The sequence below is a fragment of the Mastigoproctus giganteus genome, chromosome 13, assembly GCF_048544385.1.
Source record: "Mastigoproctus giganteus isolate SK-2022 chromosome 13, ASM4854438v1, whole genome shotgun sequence".
In the NCBI taxonomy this organism is placed as follows: Eukaryota; Metazoa; Arthropoda; class Arachnida; order Uropygi; family Thelyphonidae; genus Mastigoproctus; species Mastigoproctus giganteus.
The window spans coordinates 7,260,217-7,281,432 of NC_143587.1; the positions used below are offsets into that span (position 1 = coordinate 7,260,217).

Genomic DNA, 21,216 nt, shown 5'->3' on the forward strand with positions numbered 1-21,216 from the left:
ATAGTTTTTTAATAAAATGAGCAGAACACAGTTTTCTTTAACAAAGTTCAAAATGAGAATTATACCTCACAAGCAAAGCGTAATATTTCACTGCTGCTAGAAGTCTGAGATTCTTGTGATTTTCTCTACCTTTGCAAGTGGCCCAGTCACTATGGAAAGTTGTGAGCATCACTGTTGCAGAGATTTCCCCCCCCCCTCCCCCATTTGGAGTAATCTCTACCCCAACTCTGACAATCATGGTTAGGAACAGGATTTTAGTTTTTTCAAACTTACTATTCCTTATATAATGATGTAACAGAACTTTTCCTACTCTTAGAACTAGGCCTTGTTTTCACGATCTGATTTCCTCTTTTGTTCACTTTTCCTGTGTCCTTTTTTAGCATTGTACTCTGTCATTTGTTCAAGTGTAATATTTGGTAGAAATTTCAAATGTATCTTCAATTTCATTGCAAGAACCAACTGTTGGTCTTGTTCCAGCAGCAAGAAAAATTCTGTTATTTTATCATATGGGAATTTTTTATATATATAAATGTTACTTCAAACACAAAAGGAATTCATACTTATGGTACTGTGTATAAGTTGGAGGTAGGGAAGACAAAAGATGTTTGTTGACACTGGATTTGAATTTCTCTGGATTCTAATTTTCAGGAAATTCAGTGAGGGAAGATTGTTCCCAAGATCAGATGTAGAAAGAATAAATAATTATGGAAGGGATAAAATTAGTTCTGTGAATTTGGAGGTGAACAGTGAATGGGTGTCAGCATCTGCAGAAATGGCATGCAGCAGAAGCTGAATTTGTATGTGATAGAATGGAAAGGGTTGTAGAAGATGAGTTATAAATTAACCCGACCCTTCTTTGGATAGAAGTTGAGCTTGAGAGGTTTCAGGACCGCCATACCAAATGTGTGAACATATTTATGATATGTTTATGCCAAAAGAGGTTTTCGAAGTTAGGGTTAAGACATGATCATGTCTAGAAATCAGTGTTATTAAAGATGACCCATGGGAGCAGCAGCAGCTCTTTTATAAGGGTGGAAGGATTGAATTTAAATTTAACCAAGTTTTTTTGTCCCGTTGGAGAATTATCTTGAAGTTGGCATTTAATGAATTGGAGGTGTATATTCAAGAAGGTGAAGCTGTTTATATATATCCCACTCTCCAGCTGGAAAGTGGAATATTAATGTAATGTTGCAAAATTGGATAGGATTTCCTGTCAGGGAACCTGGAGGCTGGGGCACTACATTACTTAGAAGTTAGTCATTGGCCATTACCTAATGACAAAACCAAAGATGGAAGTTATTTTGGCGGCATCCAAAGGTGATCAAAACAAGAGGAACTACTAGAATTGCACCATACTTTTATGTTGAATTTGTTCAGAGATGAGTAAGATAGGACAGGGTGTTATCAGAGAATTGATATAGGTGGGATTTGTGTGGGAAATTATTGATTAAAGGTTTTGGAAGGTGAGACAGTTGATGTGTTTCTCTTCATTACTTTGGAAAGAATTGAGGTAAGTGCAGGTGGGACAATGATTGGGATAGATTTATCACCCTTTTTAGGAACTGGCTGGAAAAGAGCAAATTTCTGAAATATCAAGTTAAAAGCAAAACTGACAATTTCAAAGAAAATGCAGTGGTTTGGGTGGTGTTCTGATTTTCTGTCCAGTAGGGTAGAGTGCATACCCAAAATATTTTTAGGCTTTTATATATGTGTGCATGTGGAATAGTGGAATATATGTAACTATTTTATATGAAACTTTTTTTTTAGGAAACTTTTATCAGCTGTAAGAAGTCCCCTAGTAGAAATTACAACACCAAAACGTCTCAAATCTCCCATAATTGCCCGGCTATCAACAGCTCAAGAAAAAGAAGAGAAAGAATCTGTAGAATCTATCTGTAATAAACTTAACAGTCCATTTGCAGGGTAAGATATTTTCCCAGAAATTCAGAAAACATCATTCTGTTTTGCAAATGTTAAATCTGGTTATTCATATTCATTTTATGATAATGTGTGAAAGAGCTTATCTCTTTGTAATTTGCTTTTTGAACTTAACACAGAATAAGCACAAGTGAACTCACTCCATATGATTAAAACCTATGATGATAGGTTTTAATAGGTTTAGAACTCCTTTTTTTGATGAAGCTTTGGAAATACTCCTGACCGTCAAGTTTGTACAATAGGCCTGGCCTCGGGTGTAAAACAAATTTAAGATTTAAGTGTTTCCATTGCGAATTATCTAGCAGTCTTCTGAGTGATAAAATTTCATTTTAGGTTATATCATTTTCTTTCAGCAGTTCTTTTATAAACTAGTTCTATACTTAGTCAAAAGTAAGAAGAGAGAAAGGAAATTTGCCTTTCTTTTTGTTACATATATTAATTTTTTTACTAACCAATTTAACACTTCCAGCTGCTTTGCCTCTTAGCTGCATTGCTCCTGCCTCCCGGTGCTGGAACCTTGAGAGGGAAAGTGAATTTCCCCCACTGTAAAAAGGAGCTAACCATGGATTACAACGATTGTTAAGGCCACCATGGCTGAGTGGTCAGGCATGAGGGTGCAAAGTATACGTGCTTTGAATAACTGTGGCTGCCAATTACAGTGCTGTTTTTTGTATTCTCTGTGTCTTGTGAACTCCTGACTGTGTGGCCATCACGGAGTATAAACAAAAAATTTATTTATTTATTATTATCCTGAACTTGAGCAGCCTAGGTGTTCGTCTGGCACTCCCAGTGAAGCTGACCATGAAACTATGACACAACAAAGTCAAAAAAACTGTGTAAAGACACACAACAACAGGAATGCCCATCATTCCTTTTCTTTCATTCTCTATCAGACAAATCTGAGCACTCTCTCTCCATTTCTTATAAAATAGTGCGTAGAAAATGTGGATGGTTCTCCCAAAATGGTGAGAAGACTCAGATCTGGCAACCTATTGGTAGAAACAGCGAGTCAGAAACAATCTGAGACTCTGCTGAAGCTAACAAAATTTGGAAGACTACCTGTGCAGGTCACCCTACATGCAGCATTAAATACATCCAAGGGGTAAATTGCAGAGTGGGACCTGATCACTATAACAGAAAATGAACTGGTCTGGTAATTAAAAAACAAAAAATTATGCAAGCCAAATGCATCACGATTAGGAAAGATGGCGATCTTATTCTCACACCCAACATCTTGATATTCGGTACCTATCTTACTATCTGGTGTCAAAGCTTGCTATCTGAACTGCCGAGTATGACCTTTTATTTCCAATCCTTATAAGATAAATTTGGCCACTTGCCAATGGCTTGTTGGGAAGATAGTCTGTCCAAACTGTGGGTCAAAAGAACATATGCAAACAGACTGAGATACTGGAGCACCACACTCCAAACTGCAACGGTGAATATCCAGCCTACTTCAAACCTTGAACTCTGGAAAACGGGTGGGGGGGAAGTTCAGAAATATAGGGTAAAACAGAAAGTTATTTACCAAGAAACAAAGAAGCAAATTATGCTGAATGCACCCAAAAGCACATATAGTGGCAATGCAAAAATATCAATCAATGGCAACACCAACTAAAATGTTAGTTCTCCCAACCATATCCATTGCAGATTTGGCTTGATCTATGCTCTCATCACTTAACTGAATAGACCTAAGGAACAAAAGATAGTAGACAGTTGACAATACTCCAGTCACAGTTCCACCATCTGCACCACATGGACCTTCTTATTGTTACGGACTTAGTGATTCTGCTCCACTAGCATGATAAGCAGTATTACTTTAAAAAACATGGATATGGTTAACAAATCTGATCCAGGTGAACCTGTCCTGTATCTTCATGCAGAAGATGACATGGACAATGCCAGACACCCAATCTTTCCAAGAAGAAAGAAGATGAAGCTTGATCGCTATAAACAGTCTGGGAGTAAAAACAAAAACCAGTCGGAATCATCCTGATGTACCAAAATCAAATAATGCTTCTTATTATACAGTGGAATTGTAGAGGACTTTACAATAACAGTGGCGTTATCCATGAGTTAATTAGTTGTTGTCATCCTGTTGGCATCTGCTTACAAGAGACAAATCTAGCACTACATGTATTTCTCTTGGTTAAAATTACATGCTTTTCAGGCAAAACAGAACTGTTACAAATAATGCTCGTCTAGGGGTAGCTAAACTCCTTGACTCACGAGTACCTTGCAGACATTCCTTTAAAAACCTCCATGTATAGTTGGCTTTACTTTGACACTTGGTTTTGATTTACATACCACCCAATCATCCCTATACCATTCATGAACTTGAAGATCTTATTCTACAGTTGTCAACCCCTTTCTGTTTATTGGGTAGCTTCAATGGACACCATCCATTGTGGGGTTCTACCAGTGCAGATGTACGAGGACAACTTGCTGAAATGCTCACTGATAGACAAAATCTAACTATACTAAATACTGACTCTCCAACTTACATCCATCCATCCATCCATCTCTCTCTCTCTCTCTCTCTCTCTCTACAGAAGCAACCTCTGCTCTGCAATACACTCCGTCCCTCTTTCCTAGTATCAAGTGAACGGTTCTTGATCTGCTCAACAGTGATCACTTCCTATTAATATGTAAAATTCAAACATCACATTTGATAATCTCAAAACACCGCATAAAATTGAAATTATACTTCCCATCAAAATTCTTTGATCAGATCATTGAAACCTTACCTGGCACTACAATTCCACAATCACAGTCAACCATTCCACAGAACCATAATTATTGGTGGAATGAACAGTGTAAGAGGGCAAAAAAAAAAAGAAAAAGAAAAACACCGGGCATGGAAACTGTTTTCCAAACTGCTTTCTACTCCTGCAGAGATTGAAAAGGATCCAAGGAGTGTATTTTCATAGTTGTCTGCCTCAACAGCATATGCTCCATCACTTCATCACATCTACCTCAAAAAAACAGTGCTGCTGGCCCTGTTTTAAACACCCTACAGAATATATTACATAATTCTCCAACACAGATAATAAATCAATATCTTTGTTGCTAACCTACAATTGCTTATTCATTGAACATTCATTTCCCCCAGTTCCTGGCATTACTCCCATGTACTGCAAATTCCCAAACCAAAGAAAGATCACTCTTTTCCTGAAAACTATAGACCCATTCTTAAGTAAAGCCCTGGAAAAAATTATTCACCTTCGAGTGACATGGTATCTTGATTCCCAAAATATGATCTCTGATAATCAGTGTTTCAGAAAAAATCTGTCATCCTTGGATCTCATAGTCAAAGCTAAAACAAACATCAGGAATGCATTTATCCGAAATGAGCACCTCATCATGGTATGCCTCGACATATCGAAAGCCTTTGACACCACATGACGTTTTAATATCCTGAGAGATCTCCATTCCCTTGACCTGAGAGGCCACTTGCCATATTTTACACAACTTCTTTCAGCGTAGGTCTTTTCAAGTTTGGTTTGTACATATGTTTCCTCTCGCAAACATATGTACAAGAGGGAGTCCCACAGGGCTCTGTTCTCAGTGCCACCTTATTCGCAATAAGAACAAATCAATGACCAAAAATATTCCCAACACTGTGAATTCGTACCTCTATGCTAATGACTGCAGTTCACAGAATATGAGCATCATTGAGTGGCAGGTCGAAATCTCCATTAATAATATTCAGATATGGATGACAGAATGGGTATTGACTCTCTTATCAGAAATCTGAAATCATTCACTTTTTGTAACAAACGGAAGGTGCATCCAGTCTAGAGCTACGCTTAACAAATCATCCTATCAGAGTTGTGAACATCATTGGTCTCCTTGGTCTCATTTTCAATATTAAATTGAACTTCTTGGAATACGTTAAATATCAGATATCTATGGAGAACTTGCTAGAAAAAATGAACATGCTCAGAGTTATTTCTTCTACATCATGGGGTACAGATCTTTACACCTTAATTTATTTGTATAGAGCCCTAATCAGATCACGCCTTGATTACGATGCCCTGGTGAATGATTCTGCTAGGTATAGCATGCTAGCACAGTTTGTCCCTATTCAACATTCTGCCCTCAGGATTGCTATAGGAGCTTATAGAACATTGCCATTTTGAAGTTACCTACCCACCCCATTAGGATGATAGTTAATGATCCACAGTCCACAATGGACTTTAGAAATAAACTGAGGGCAGCTCAGCTTACTAGTATCAGATTGCAGGCATTATCACAAACTTGGAATATACATCTTGACAAAGTTTTCCAAGATCCAAACAGTCCAGATATGCCATGGTCATCTATTAAACCATCCTGTGACAGTTATTTCCTATGTTGACATTTGCAAGGGAAAGCACTCCCTTGCAAATGTCAACATAAACAAAACTTCAGAATTATCTGTAATTTTACAAAAATATATACTGATGGGTCAAAGTGACAGTGGAGTTGGTGCTGCAGCCTTCTTCCTTCATAAAACTATTTCCATATCACTTCCCACTGAATGCAGCAGCTATACAGATGAATTATGCACCTGTCCATCCAAAAAAAGCCTTACAGAATATCTCTTTCCATATAGAATATCTCCTCCTTTAGTAAAGTACATAAAATCCAAAAATATCCAGCAACTCCAGCAAGTGAATACCTTCTGCTTGATCCTAGGCAACACTGAGATATCAGGAAATGAATGCGCAGTCCATCCCACTAAACATCCATCCAACATAAAAATATCACATTATGTTCCATACCTTGACTACCAATGTAATATACAAAGGATATGTAGAGAATAATGGATCCTTCAGTGGCAAAACAAAACCTGAACTGCAGTTATGGACCTCCAACTTCCATCTAAACAGAAAGAAGGAAGTAATCCTAGTCAGAGCATGAATTGGTCACAGTCAGTGCATTCACCTTTATCTTCTCACAGGTAAGATTCTCCACAGTGTGTGCAATGCAACTCTCCACTTACAGTGAATCATATTCTTGTTGAATGTACCTTGTACACTCATGCCTGAAAAGTCTCATTCAGTTTTCTACCAAACCCTAAAGAACCCTTGAAGCTCTACCTTAGGTAATGATGCTAATTTGGTGGAGGTTTTATTCATTTTCTTAAATAGATAAAGTTATATGATCATTTTGAAAAATTAGTTGATGTCTGTCCAAACAGAAACCTACAGACTGAAAAATATTAGGTCAGCTAATGTTTAAAAACATAGTGGTAAAGAATCCTGTGCCTGTGTTTTAACATAAAATATGTGCTTTGCCAATGAAATTTAATTTCTTGTGCAGTGCATACGTTTGAAAAAAAAAACTGCTTTTTTTTTGCCTGTTTTAGTCCAGAAACCTGTTTTTACCTTTCTGCCCACAAATGTCTGATCACCAGGCATTTTGAAAGTTTAAAGTTAGTGCTAGGATTTCATTAAATTGATAAGGCCCCTTTAAGGGTTACTTTTATACTCATAGCAATTCTGAGTATAGTGTTTGTATATGACATCGATCCTCTAAAGATTTCATGAAAGTATTATGGATTGCTCCCACTTCTTTCTCTTGACCTTCACTAAATAACTTAATGCTTGTGTGAATGCAATAATTTTATTAAATATATTCTGTACTTTAGTGAAGCTTCAATTCTGGTTCAGCATTTGATAATAGCAAAAACAGCTGGAATAATCATGGAGAACATGTCTAAATTGATGAAACATCGTTGCACCCACTTTTTAAACAATAATGGCACCCTATAACAAAAGAATACTTCCCTAAATTTTGAGAGTTTGTGTAAAAATATATTGTATTGTTTTTAAATGCTGACTTGAACTGCCTTTCTTATGTCGATTTCTCCCCCCCTCCATCTCTCTGCATTACATGAACAGAATGGTTATTGCTCTCATGCTCATTCCCATATTCTGTACTCTTCTCAAAACTAAACCAAGTTGTATGAAAAATCACTGACTGTTCATTTTTAGTTCCGTTGAAACATGCAGTAATGATATCTGTGTTTATTTTACAAATATATTAATATGGAACATGTGGAAGAATATATTTAAAAGTCAAACAAGGAATTCATTAATATATCCTAGATATTATAAAATAAGGCTTGTTTCTTTCAGTTCATGAAGTGTCGCAACTGTTTCCACAATGGTTTCCATTGAAATAGTTCCATCTGCTTTATCAGATGTGGTGCTTTCATTTCCCAGTTTAAGCAAGTATTCAGGCATTCACCTGCAGTTTTTACTATTTCTTAGCAATGCAGATGCACTGAATTATGGGAATTAGTTATACTCTGAACTCATTAACCAGTATTAATCTGTACTATTGGTTATATTTGGAATTTTATTTAGTAGCTGATTGTATTTGATATGATGTTAAAGATGTTTTTGTATTAAATACAGACTTTAAATTTTCTTGGAATACCTTTTATATTTTATACCATTGTTGCAAAAGTCACTGTAAGTTTTGAGATAGTTATAACTATTAGTCACATGCCCTACCCATGTCAAGAAATTAGTATTAGTAGTGGCATATGATGCAAGAATGCAAGCTTATACAGAATCAGCAAAAAAAAAAAAAAAAAAAAAACAACAACAACCATTTCTCTTCTTCATTCCCTCTAAAAGTTTGTCTAGTTCTTCCTTGAATTTATTTAAGCTGTTAACTTCTACAACAAACAGCTGGAAGTTTGTTCCAGGAATCAATCAATCACTCACTTGGCTAAAGGCAAATTTTCAACCTGCAAATGTCTTTCCTCAGTTTGAATTTATGCTCCCTCAAGTGCATAATATGAGTAAGAAGAAGAACCCCATCAGCATTTAGCTTGCTTAAGCCATTCAAAGCCTTAAACACCTCAGTTAGATCACTTTGCACGTGCCGAGTCTCTAGATCAGGGTTTTTCAAACTATGCTCCGTGGAGCCCAAGGGTCCATGAGGAAATTTTAGAATGTTAATATTTTTTGTTAAAACTATAAAATTGAATCAGGATATGCTGTACATAAAAGTAAATTTGGCCTTTTCTGAGTGACCTTGGACTATCAATGTGTGTGTTATATATATATATATATATATATATATATATATATCTGATAATTAAAATAAATATGATATTTAAAATAGATAGTATGAATCAGAGCTGTAATACTCAATATGTTCTACGTTGATAATGATATTAGTAAATTAATAAGAGGAGTTTACCTCAATATAGTACGTGGAACACTTCCGTATGATACCCTCCAGAAATTAAAACGGAAAAAACGAAAAAATCGACAACTTACCGGTACATTAAAGTAAAATATAAATTATTAAAGTAAATTATAAATAATTAAATAATCAATTTAACACAATTCAAAATCAATTCAAAACAATTAAAATACAAATTAACGCAATTAAAAGAATCTAACGAAAATATTCAAAACGATTTTCCTTCCTGAAGCTGACAATGCTTTTCGACCGACTGTCGTGATCACAGGAATGAAAATTCTCATTTTCATTCCTGTGATCACGACAGTCGGTCGAAAAGCATTGTCAGCTTCAGGAAGGAAAGTCGTTTTGAATATTTTCGTTAGATTCTTTTAATTGCGTTAATTTGTATTTTAATTGTTTTGAATTGATTTTGAATTGTGTTAAATTGATTATTTAATTATTTATAATTTACTTTAATAATTTATATTTTACTTTAATGTACCGGTAAGTTGTCGATTTTTTCGTTTTTTCCGTTTTAATTTCTGGAGGGTATCATACGGAAGTGTTCCACGTACTATATTGAGGTAAACTCCTCTTATTAATTTACTGATATTTAAAATAAAAACATCAGTACGGCAATAATGCAGAACGAAACGAAACGCAAAATAATATAAAATAAACAAACAGGGAAGGGAAAGTAGAGATGATAGGTAGTCGATAATCCCCTGTAAAATTTAGTCAATTAAGTCATTAAACCCAATTAATAAAAAATGTAAATTTAAAATAATGCCAATTGTATGACGATTGAAATGCAGCGATTCCATGACCATTATTGGCCTCGTGGTCCTCTGTCGATATGGGGCATGATGGTCAGTCTATTATTTTGATATTTTAGTTTTTTGGTAGTTTCTTAAACCTTTTTTGGTGATATTTCACTTTTTTTTTTGGAACTGGTACCTTCGAGGGGGGTACCGCTAAATTATTTATAATTGGCATTATTTTAAATTTACATTTTTTATTGATTGGGTTTAATGACTTAATTGACTAAATTTTACAGGGGATTATCGACTACCTATTATCTCTACTTTCCCTTCCCTGTTTGTTTATTTTATATTATTTTGCGTTTCGTTTCGCTCTGCATTATTGCCGTACTACTGGCTGATGTTTTTATTTTAAATATCATATTTATTTTAATTATCAGATATAATTAGGCATCATGTGGAGGATGTGCATTTGCTGCCTCTAATGATAGCTACATAGCCATATTTATTTATTTTTATTACTTTTGCCTAACTTTTACCTCACATAATATATATATATATATATATATACTAGTGCTATTGACCGACTGTTTCTATTTTTAGTGTATTTTTTTAAATTAAGGCTCTGGAATGTTTTTTCTTTCTAATGTGGGGCTCCCTATGTCTAAAAAGTTTGGGAATCCCTGCTCTAGATGTTGAAATTTGCAGAACTGATGCTTTTAAACTTAAGATTATAATTCTAAGTGTAAGTTAAAACTGTTTGTTTTAATGCACAGCATAAATAGAAGAACAAACAGTTGTATCCTTTCATATCTAATTTTGATAAATCTGTTATCAGAACTTTTTCAGTCTGCTTTATGTTCTTGTTTGTTCATTTCAGGTTTAAGAATATTGGTAATAGTTGCTATATGAACTCTGTGCTACAAGCCGTATTTGCCATTCAGTGTTTTACTCATGATATGGTAAACACAGGGAGGAAATATGATGCATATCTGGATAAAGGATCTCTATTTCGGTGAGTAAACTAATGGTATTGTAATTGCATTTTGATCAGTCACTAATGAAATGGAAATACTAATACATATGTCCCATTTGTATGCCCCACCCATGAAAATTCATATGCTTTTCTCTTATATTCAGTTAATGTGTTAAAAAGTTAAAAGATTCAGAATATAATAAACTCAATTTTATGGATTATTTGTGTATAATTTCCGTTGATTTTTAATTTTCACTATTTGACATTTGTCCTCCATAACAGTGAACAGTTCCACAACTTGCTTGGAGAGTTCTATCAGGGTTTAAATCCTGCTGTAGTCCACACAGAAATTTCTAAATGTTTCTTCACATGCAGCTGAAGTTAGCTGATCTCAGATGGAGAAAAGGGAGTAGGGTTCCACCCTGTAAATTGTTCCAGGTTTTTTCAGTCAACACAACATGCAGTTCAGCCTGTAAAAATGTACATTTGTATAGACATGACAAACAATGGCATAAAATGAAATAAATGGGATAAGATAAACACATTCCTTTGGCTGTGTGTTAAAACTGATGGTGTGTGTGTTATTTTAATCTTTTCATAAATAATAATGAATAAATATATTCCTGAATACTAATATTATGTGCACAGCCTTCAACAGAATTTTTAAAAATTTGGCATGTGCTTGGTCCTGAAGATGTCAGATTTATGAGGTTGTACTGTATGTTTATGATAATGTCCTCTTAATTTCTTCATTTTCAATTTCTTACTGATTCAGATTGGTATTGAATAGTGAAACTATTTCCTTACACGTAATAACCTGAATCATTATGAAAGAAAGCAACTTACAACTAACATACAGTTTGTGCTTTATCTCTAGTTTTGTGCATTGCTCTTAAAATGCCCAAATAATCTATCACATTTTTTTTAACTGTACAAAGAAAATCTGTTTGTGGAAAGTAAAAATTATAAGCAAATTAGTTATGGTACACAGTGCATTACATTTCAGATGCATTAGCAAATAGTAATACAGTCAGTCCTTGTATAACACGTGTTTACACTACACGATTTATAAATAGGGGAATGATATCGTATATAACACGAACCGAATTCGCTTATGCATGATTCGCCTTTGTGTTTACAAGAAATGGCAGTCGGACACGGAATCACCCCAACTGAACGCAACACGATAGGAATGAAGGGGAAACACATTTCACCATAATAGCGTAAAATTCCAGATGTCGGTATTATCACAAATGCAATTAGATTGAGTTTACTACCAGCTTATAACAGATTCCACTAGTAGGAACGCAACTGGAAATTGTTTTTATTGTTTTATGGTAGTAACCGCCAGAAATGTGCTTTAGTAAAACTGTGAGCTAGTGAGGTGTTAATAGAGTTGTCTCTGCCTTTATGGTGTTGTTTATTCAGTTGCTACACGTGCACAGCTTTGTTTATGTGTATCAAGCATGCCTCCTCTTTTTTGTAATTGTTTTATTCCCTAAAAATGTAGGATAGACGTGCGGAAATTTGCCTTTAGCCAGCGGGTGGTTGGTTGGTGGAACAGACTTCCATCCCTTGTCGTGGAAGTTGATAGCCTAAATAAGTTTAAGGCTCAGCTGGACAGATATTTTGAATGAACAGAGGTGTGAAGTGGAAGTGGGTTTTTTTTTTTTTTGGCTGATGCTGCATAAGCTTGCTTTCTTGCATCAAATGCCTCTGCTAATGCTAAAAATGAGTAAAATACTTGAAAAGGAAGCATCCTGGCGAAGACACTACAGATTCAGAGAGAAAAAGAAAAGCAATATCGATAAACAGAAGCGGACTGGGTCAAAAATTCTTTCCCGGGAAAATTTATAGTGGCCTCATACTAGTGTTTATGGCCAAAATCACACCGGCCTCGCCCCACCGTGGTTTCCCTGGTAAGGCTTATGGCCAGTCTGCCTCTGTTGATAGAGAAAAAATATGAAATTGTGAAACACTTTGAGCGATATGAAAGGCCATGTGATATTGCACGTGCTACAGGCCTGAATGAGGCAACGCCGAGAATTACAAAGAATGCAGAGAAAATAAAAACTTTCATAGCAGGAACGACTCAAAGTGTAATTAAAATCCATTAGATTAAGACACAAAGAATTGGAAGAGATGGAATGGCTGTCATCTGTTTGGATAGAAAATCAAACAAAAAACAAGCTTGCTTACATTAGAAGCAAAAGCATTAGCAATATTTTATTACGTAATAGTCGTAATGAAATACTTGACATATTTTATTACGATAATTTATTGTTTTGGTAATGTTTTGGTTACAAATGTGTGTTCAATCTTGGGTGGTCGGCACCTAACCCTATTTTTCCCATAGGGTTTGTTGTTTATATTGCACGATTTTGCATTGCACGAGGGTTCCTAGGAACACAACTATTGTGCTATATGAGGACTGACTAATTCATGATTTATAAAAAGAAAAAAAGCAAAAAGCAGTAACTTTTATGCATGAACTGAAAAGATTTGGTTTCTGTTTTTCTCATTCATTCCTTCAACATGCCAGTGACAAACAATCCAGTGCTTCAGCTATGATATATGGATAGCTGCTTTGTGTGTGTGGGGGGGGGGATTTGAAAAGAATGAAATAATTGCCATTGCCAGATTTCTAATTCTGATTGCAAAATATAAAATTTCATAAAAATCCATTGGGAGTCAAATTACATGAGGATGGCTGAGCAAAGAAATAATTTGCCAGATTTCTGTTGTTCCAAGTTTAATGAAATTTAGGGAGGTTCAACATCACCGAAAAATGCTGAATACCTTTGGAACACATTTCCATACAACATGAATTTCTGGCAAGCTTTGATGTACAGCCAACATTCACCAGTTCTTTTCCCCCCAAGAAGTTAAAGCCATTCTTGTGCGTGCCATTTTACACCTTTATGAATAACATTTTGATATCCTGAAAAAGGCCTCTGAGGTTGGGAAAATTCATGTCAACGAAATAAGCAACTCATACACCAACCATTAAGTTCAATTATTACTGTAAACAAACGTTGATACAAAATAAATAAAATCTGAAGATTTTGTTTACAATAAAATAAATAAAACCGATATAAAATGTGGTAACTGTATTTATAATAAAATAAAATAAAACTGACATAATCTACCATAAAATAATATAAATTAAAACATCGTTACAATAAAATACTATAAAACATATCGTTTTATAGTATTTTATTGTAAGTATTTTATAGTATTTTATTTTATTGTAAACATAATTTAAACATAATTTTCAGATTTTATTTATTTTGTATCAACATTTGTTTACAGTAATAATTGAACTTAATGGTTGGTGTATGAGTTGTTTCGTTGACAATAACATTTTGAATATGATGGATCTCACAGCTAGAGAGCTAATTCTGTTTTTGAGGTAACGCTTACCTCCAAAGGAATGGGCTCAGTATAGGAAACCTGCTACTCCACTCCATTGAGGTCTTCATAGCAGAAGTGGGTTCCCTCACTCCAATTCGTGAACTCTGTGTTGATGTGCTAGTTATCAGAGACCAAAGTAAAAAAAAGCTTTGAGAATTTTCCTTCTGCAAACTTTCAGTTGGCGAGCAACAAATCTCTCCCTTTTCTAATGTCCATATCCAACACATTCAGCAACTCCCTTGCCAGCAAGTTGTTCTTTCCTCCTCATTCCTAAATGAGGAGGAAAGTGCATAATTAGTCTGTTTTTCTTATCAATTTTTTTATATACTCTCTCTCTCTCTCTCTCTCTCTTCGAATGACCACCGCATATCCCCAGAGCAATATGGCCTAATGCTCCTAAAAACCAAACAACAACAACTCTCTTCTGTGCCGCAAAAGCCTTGTACTATATAAGTCCATATGGCTAACACTAATACTAACAGTTGGGCAAATCCGTCTCACTGCTGCTTCCCACAGCCATATTTCACATTAGTAATAGAACTATGTAAATTTATAGCATCCTCCCAACTTCAAAAACTGGATCATGTGATTGGTGGAAAGGACAGCAATATGCTCATCACCTTTGCTGTGTTGACATAGAAATGGTAGGCTTCATCTCTGCCAAGAGGGTAAGAGACGGTGATCAGGTTCATTCACAGGCACAATCAGTCTGCTATATAGGAATAAATAATCCCCCTCCCAAATACGAATACAATTTACCAAGTTGACTGCCAGATGTTACCTTGACAGTCAGTATTGTAAGCTTTACTGAAGAATGGAGCACAGTGGTTACAGTAGATTGGATAACCTGGGGTTGGGGAGAGAGAGAGTAGCAACATTGGTTTTCACAACATTAGTGAAAGCCACCAATTTAGACTTACAAAAAAGAAAAAAAGTTATAATTAAATCTGCAGTGAGCAGGAACATCCAACAAAAATTGGGCGGAGCTATCATTTCAGTCAGAACCTGCATGAAGCAAGTCACTAACGTAGATGCTACCACAGAGTTTTTTCCTCCCTCGGTAGTTTGGGTATCCAGATTAGCAATAGCTACACCATCACCTCTAAGGTAACTATAATATCACAGGATTTAGATCTACCCAGCAATGGGTCCTCAGCCATTCAACCTGCTCTGGTGGCGCCTCTGTAGCCAGGTGGGAAGGAGCAGCAGTGCGTAGCATATGCTTCTTGATTATACCAGGGTTCGAGCCCGTCATCACCAAATACGGAGGATGCGGAAAGGTCAGTGAATGACCACCGCATATCCCGGAGAAATATGGCCTTAGTTGCTAATGCTCCTAAAAACCAAATAACAAACAAACCTGCTCTGGTGCCTCAGCCTCTAAATATTCCTGCGAATTGTGAACCACCCAATAAGATTCAATTTTTCCATTATCTTTGTTGCAGGAGATCTAGATGTATCAATCTGGTGTTTGCAGCCATCAGGGTAGATGCGAGTAACAGATTCCTGTTTTGTTTTATTTTATTTACAATTCCCCCCTCCCCAGTTTCACTTTATTCCCTTGTCCCAGAATGTATAGGACTCTAGAAGCAATGTAAACAACATGGTGTTATATTTCAGTTATAATCACTTGAGGAGGGAATATATAATCTTACTGAAACACGATATTATTATTCCAAGATACTGTAAAGTTCAGTTAAATTCAAAATAAATTTAGTTAATTCAAAGAAGTCTTTTAACCCTACCATTAAACTTAAAGAAGTTATTGGAATCTTATTTTTGTTTATTTAGGTCTATGATGGATCTTTTTTTATCTAAACAAGATGCTCATAATAACAGGTGTCTTTTGGAAAAGGTAAAAGAAGCAGTCTGTGCTGTAGCCCCTGAGTTTAATACTGACCGGCAACATGTAAGTTAGCATTTACTGAATTAAAATTTTATTCATGAGACAGACTTTATTCTAAAAGCCAGTGTGACAAATGATTTATGATGTTATCATTTAAAGTGATTATAAATTTTGATGGGCAGTTACTTCTAGCATAAAACTGTATTTATATTTCTTTTCTTTCTTTTTATATTGTTTAAAAAAATGAATTATGCAGTTGTATTTTATAAGAGAAAAATAAATTTCCATTGTTTTATATTTATATTAAATAAAATGCTTCAATCTGGAGCATTAACCCTCCCACACACATGTAAGTTAGCATTTATTGAATTAAAATTTTATTGATAAGACACACTTTATCTTAAAAGGCAGCGTGACAAATGATTTATGGTGACACACATGCACACACTGGGTTTGTCACTTGATCATTTGAAGAGGTCTAGGTCCAAATTTCACTAGAGACTGAAGGAATTCTTAAAGGTCTCTTCAGTAAAGACTAGTTTGTCATTTTCAGGCAGAGGGAATGGGATTGTCAATGAATTGTTCTGGATTTTTCAACATGCAAATCACAGTATACTTTTACAGACATAATGCACTGTAAAGACCATATAACTAATGCACTATGCCTAAAGCAACCAGTGTACCAAAATAACCAATCAACAACTATGTGGACACAGTCCCACACAATTACAATAAGCAAAAGTATATTTGAAATTTAATAGTAATCTTTATATATATATATATATATATTTTTTTTTTTTTTTTTTTTTTTGTGAAAGCCCCAAATACGAGATGTATTAGAACCTATAGTACTTAGTACTGTGCTTGGGTTGGAGGTTGAGAAGACGAAAGAAGATATTTGTTGACATTAGACGAATTTCTGTAGACTGTAATTTTCAGGAAATACGTATGAAGGAAGGTTGTTCCAGAAAACGGCAGTTGAATGAATAAACGAGGAAGATGAAAAGTTGGTTCTGTGAGTTTGAAGTTGGACAGTAAATGGATGTTGGCTGGTGGCAGCACGTGTTCGGACTATTTTGAAAGAGAGAGAGTGGGAATTATAGAAGCCAATTCAAAAGAACAGTGTGCCAACCGGGCTAGCCAGGTGGATTAAGTGCCTACTGTCAACAAAAAGGCTGCGGATTCGAATCCTGTCTCGGGCTTGGATCAGAGTAAAATGCAAAAACTTTGGGAGGTGCATTATGGCCACAGACGTTGATGTGGCAACAACTAACAAAAAAAAAAAAAAAGAAAAGAAAAGAACAGTGCCCATGGAAGTACTTGTAGAAAAGGCATGCAGCAGAAACAGCACGGTATGAGACAGCGAGTGGAGAGACACTGTAAGAGATGAGTCATTAATTAACCTAACTGCCTTCCCCTAAATGGAATCTGGAAGCCTGAGAGAGGTTTTGGTGGCACCACCCCAGACGTGGGAACAATATTCCATGGTAGGGTGGATTTGCGATTTGTACAGAGTAAACAGCTGTTTGGGAGAAAAGTAACACCGAGATTGAAAGAGAACCAAATTTTTTAGATGCAGAGGAAGCAATATTTGTAATGTGCTTGTGCCAAGAGGGATTAGAAGTCAGGGTAATCCACCAAAAAAGATATATAATTTTGTCTAGAAACCAGAGTGTTACCAAAGATAAGCATAGGAGCAGAAGAATCCTTTTTTGAGATATAAAACAAGACAGAGTTTTAGAAGGATTGAAATCAACTAAGTTGTTTTTGCCCCACTGGAGAATTACCTGGATATTGGGCATTTAAGGAATTGGTAGTGGATATTCAAGAAGTTGAAGCTGATTGAGCAGGGCACATTTTCTCAAAATGGAAAGTGGAATGTAATGTGCTATCATTGGCAAAACTATGAATAGGATTTCCAGTCGATGGAAGGTCATTAATATACAAGAGGAAAAGAGTCGGGGAAAGAACTGAACCTTGGGGGACACCAGCATTAGTGGAGAAGTTAGAAAACAGAGAGCTATCTACTATCACTCTCAGTGAGTGATCAGAGAAAAACTTGATAACCAACTACAAAACACAGTTGGCAAACCATAAGATGGAAGCTTGCTTAGAAGACCTTTATGCAAAACACAATCGAAAGTGTTTGAGATGTCAAGAGCAACTGCTTATGTTTCACCGAACTTTTCCATTGAATATGTCCATAAATGGGTAACATAAGCCAGAATATCTGCAGCGGATTGACACTGATGGAATCCATACTGGCGATTATTGATCAGACGGAAGGTTTCTATGTAGTTTGAGTTGGCAGTTAATTGATTTCTCCATTATTTTAGAAAGAGTAGCAGTAATTGCAATGGTACGATAATTGGATGGGTGGGATTTGTCACCTTTTTTAGGAACGGGCTGGATATGAGCAAATTTCCAAGTTGAAGGAAAAACACCTTTTGGAAATAGAAAATGAAAAAGACAGCAAAGAATAGGAGTAAGTTCAGGAGCATAGGTTTTGAGAGCAAGTGGAGAAATACCGTCGGAACCTGGAGCTTTCTTAGCATCAAGATTCTTCAAAATCCTTCTGACATCCTTTTGAGGGAAGACCACAGGGGGCATTGAATGGAGCATGTTTGGAATGGTGGGAGGTGTTTTACCAAGATCATTAATACATGAGTTGGAAGAAAAATGGGATGCTAGCAGGTTAGTCTGATCCTTGGCTGAAGTGACAACAGAACCATCTGTTTTGACAGAGGTGGGAATAGAGATGGGCAAAAGTTGCGGCCAATAGCTTTGGCAAGAGACCGAATGCTCAGCTACCATTAGGGCAAGAAGAAAGTTTTCTTCTCTTAAGCCTGTTGAAAATCTAGTTTGGACTGATTAATAACTGCTTTACAATTGTTGCAAGCTTTGGTGTAGGCAGAAAATGAAACTGAAGAATTGGAAACAAGCCAATTGTTTCCAATTGGCTTGTTTTAAGGATTCCATTTCTACAAGAATAATTTCACCAACTGAGCAAACGTTCACATCAGAAGTTTTGAAACAGTAATCCGATCATGGATGACAGGAAACGAAATCTTGCAGGTAATCCCATTTTGCATTCTTGTAATACCAAACAATACAAGGTTGGGAATATCCATGAGATAAGGACTCCATTGGAGAAGAGACAATCACCAAGTTGTGATCCGGGGTGTCTAAAGGACCACTCACTTCGACCGTGTACTTAGAAGGGTTGTTTGTGAGATAAAGATCAAGCGTGTTGGCTTTATGATTAGGATTGTCTGGTATTCTTGATAAATGAACAATCTTTGCAGGGTCATTAGTAATTGCAAAAGCCTCAGCGTCTCTACCAGCTGGGTCTGTGTGACTAGAAAATGAAAGCCAGCTGGAGTTGTGAACATTAAAATCGCCAAGGAATATTACCTCTGTTAGGAAAGTTGGACTGTAGAAAGTCAAGTTGCGAAGAGAGGAAGTCAAAGAGCTCCAAGTGATTAGTGGAGTTGGGAGAATGGTAAAGACAACCGATGAATTTGACAGAATGAGGTAGAGAGATTTTAAGCCAGAGAAGATTGAAAAGAGGAGATTCCAAATTACTGTGTGTCTGACAGGGAATATCGGAACGAACGTATGCACAAGTACCACCTTTGAGGCGAAAGGAATCATGCAGTGAATAATTTGGGCAACTGAGATGAACAGTAGTTGAATCAACCGATAACTGAGATTCTGTCAGTAAAATCTGCCAAACCCCATGACTGGGGTTTGGCAGACTGCAAGTGGAAATGGACATCATTGAGGTTAGAATTGAGACCATGTATATTTGTGAAATGAACTAGGAAGTGTTGTTTGGGAGGTTTAGATCTTTTCGTAGATAAGCTATTAGTTTGACAATTCGTGTTGTATTCAATAGTAAGAAAAAGTGGGGGGAGACATGCTGTATGAAGTAATGAAATTTTTGGATATGGCATACACATGGTAAGAATATACCCAGATCCTTGACATAAAGTGGCCTTGACAATGCTCCCCACATACACACTAGCTGATCTGGAAGCCTCCCAAAGAATTACCAATAAGTTCGGTCCGGATTACTAACTAGCAGCCAGCCTGTGAACACTGTTTTAGAGCTGTACCCTCGAAATGTAAGGAAAATTGGATCTCGCCATGTTGTTCATCATAACCTCAAAAGTCATCAGTCATAATGCATGATGGAAGGGATTGGGAACGGTTGACTGGAATTTAGCTCTGGAGTCTAAACATGAGTTCCACCACTTCAAGCCTTCAATAGGCAAAGTGGTGGTACTGCACCGGTTGATGAGAGTCATCTTACCACATAGTATTGCCTGGTAACACTGAGTGGCAGCATTACTCCATGTGGTGTGGGAGCCACACATCGACCCATGCTTATGTTGGTTCGCACCTTGGTGATCACTCATAGTGTGCTTGTGCATGGGAGGTTATACCCAGGATTACTAACAGTCCCATCTTCATGAGGGTGCAAGCAGAGGATTTGGCTGTCATAGACTGTCCGGCCTTTGCTGAAATTCGGTTCACTTCACTCGAGTTTCACTCGAATATGAGTTCCTTCGGGGTTTTAGACTCCCAGGTAGCAAGTAAAGCTTGTCTGGCCTATCTGAGAGAATGTCTGTGACAACCTCAAGGGCCATTCAATGTCTGTGACAACCTCAAGGACCATTCAATGCCTGTGACAACCTCAAGGACCAATTGCGTCTTTTCATCATTCAAATTTGTTATATCCAGTGTACAGTTCTACACACTGGATGTAATTGTGATCTGTGTTATTATAATGATCTATAGAGCTGTGTGTGTCATTGATAAGTCCTGTGGACTATTGCAGTTATGATGTTCTTGCTTGCTTGCTTTCCTATCTATCTATAGCCATAGCCAGTATGTCTTCTTTTCTCTGATACTTACTTGACATCATCGATCTGCCTGCCTCTATGCTTACTGCTATTCCTTTTTGCATTTTTATTATTTTTAATAGGCGCCTCCATAGCCAGGTGGACACGAGCAGTAGTGCATAGCACACGCTTCTTGATTAGACTGGGGTTCGAGCCCATGACCACCAAATACGGAGGATGTGG

At 36.4% G+C, this 21,216-nt stretch overlaps 1 protein-coding gene across 1 annotated transcript in view; it reads left to right on the forward strand.

Moving 5' to 3' along the window:
* Positions 1-21,216, forward strand: part of LOC150075743 (uncharacterized) — a 158,248-nt gene that overhangs the window by 73,877 nt on the left and 63,155 nt on the right. Inside the window, exons 7-9 of the mRNA XM_090387866.1 lie at positions 1,768-1,923; positions 10,771-10,905; positions 16,072-16,189. Of these exons, the coding sequence (XP_090243992.1) occupies positions 1,768-1,923; positions 10,771-10,905; positions 16,072-16,189 (409 nt within the window). The remainder of the gene's footprint in view (positions 1-1,767; positions 1,924-10,770; positions 10,906-16,071; positions 16,190-21,216) is intronic.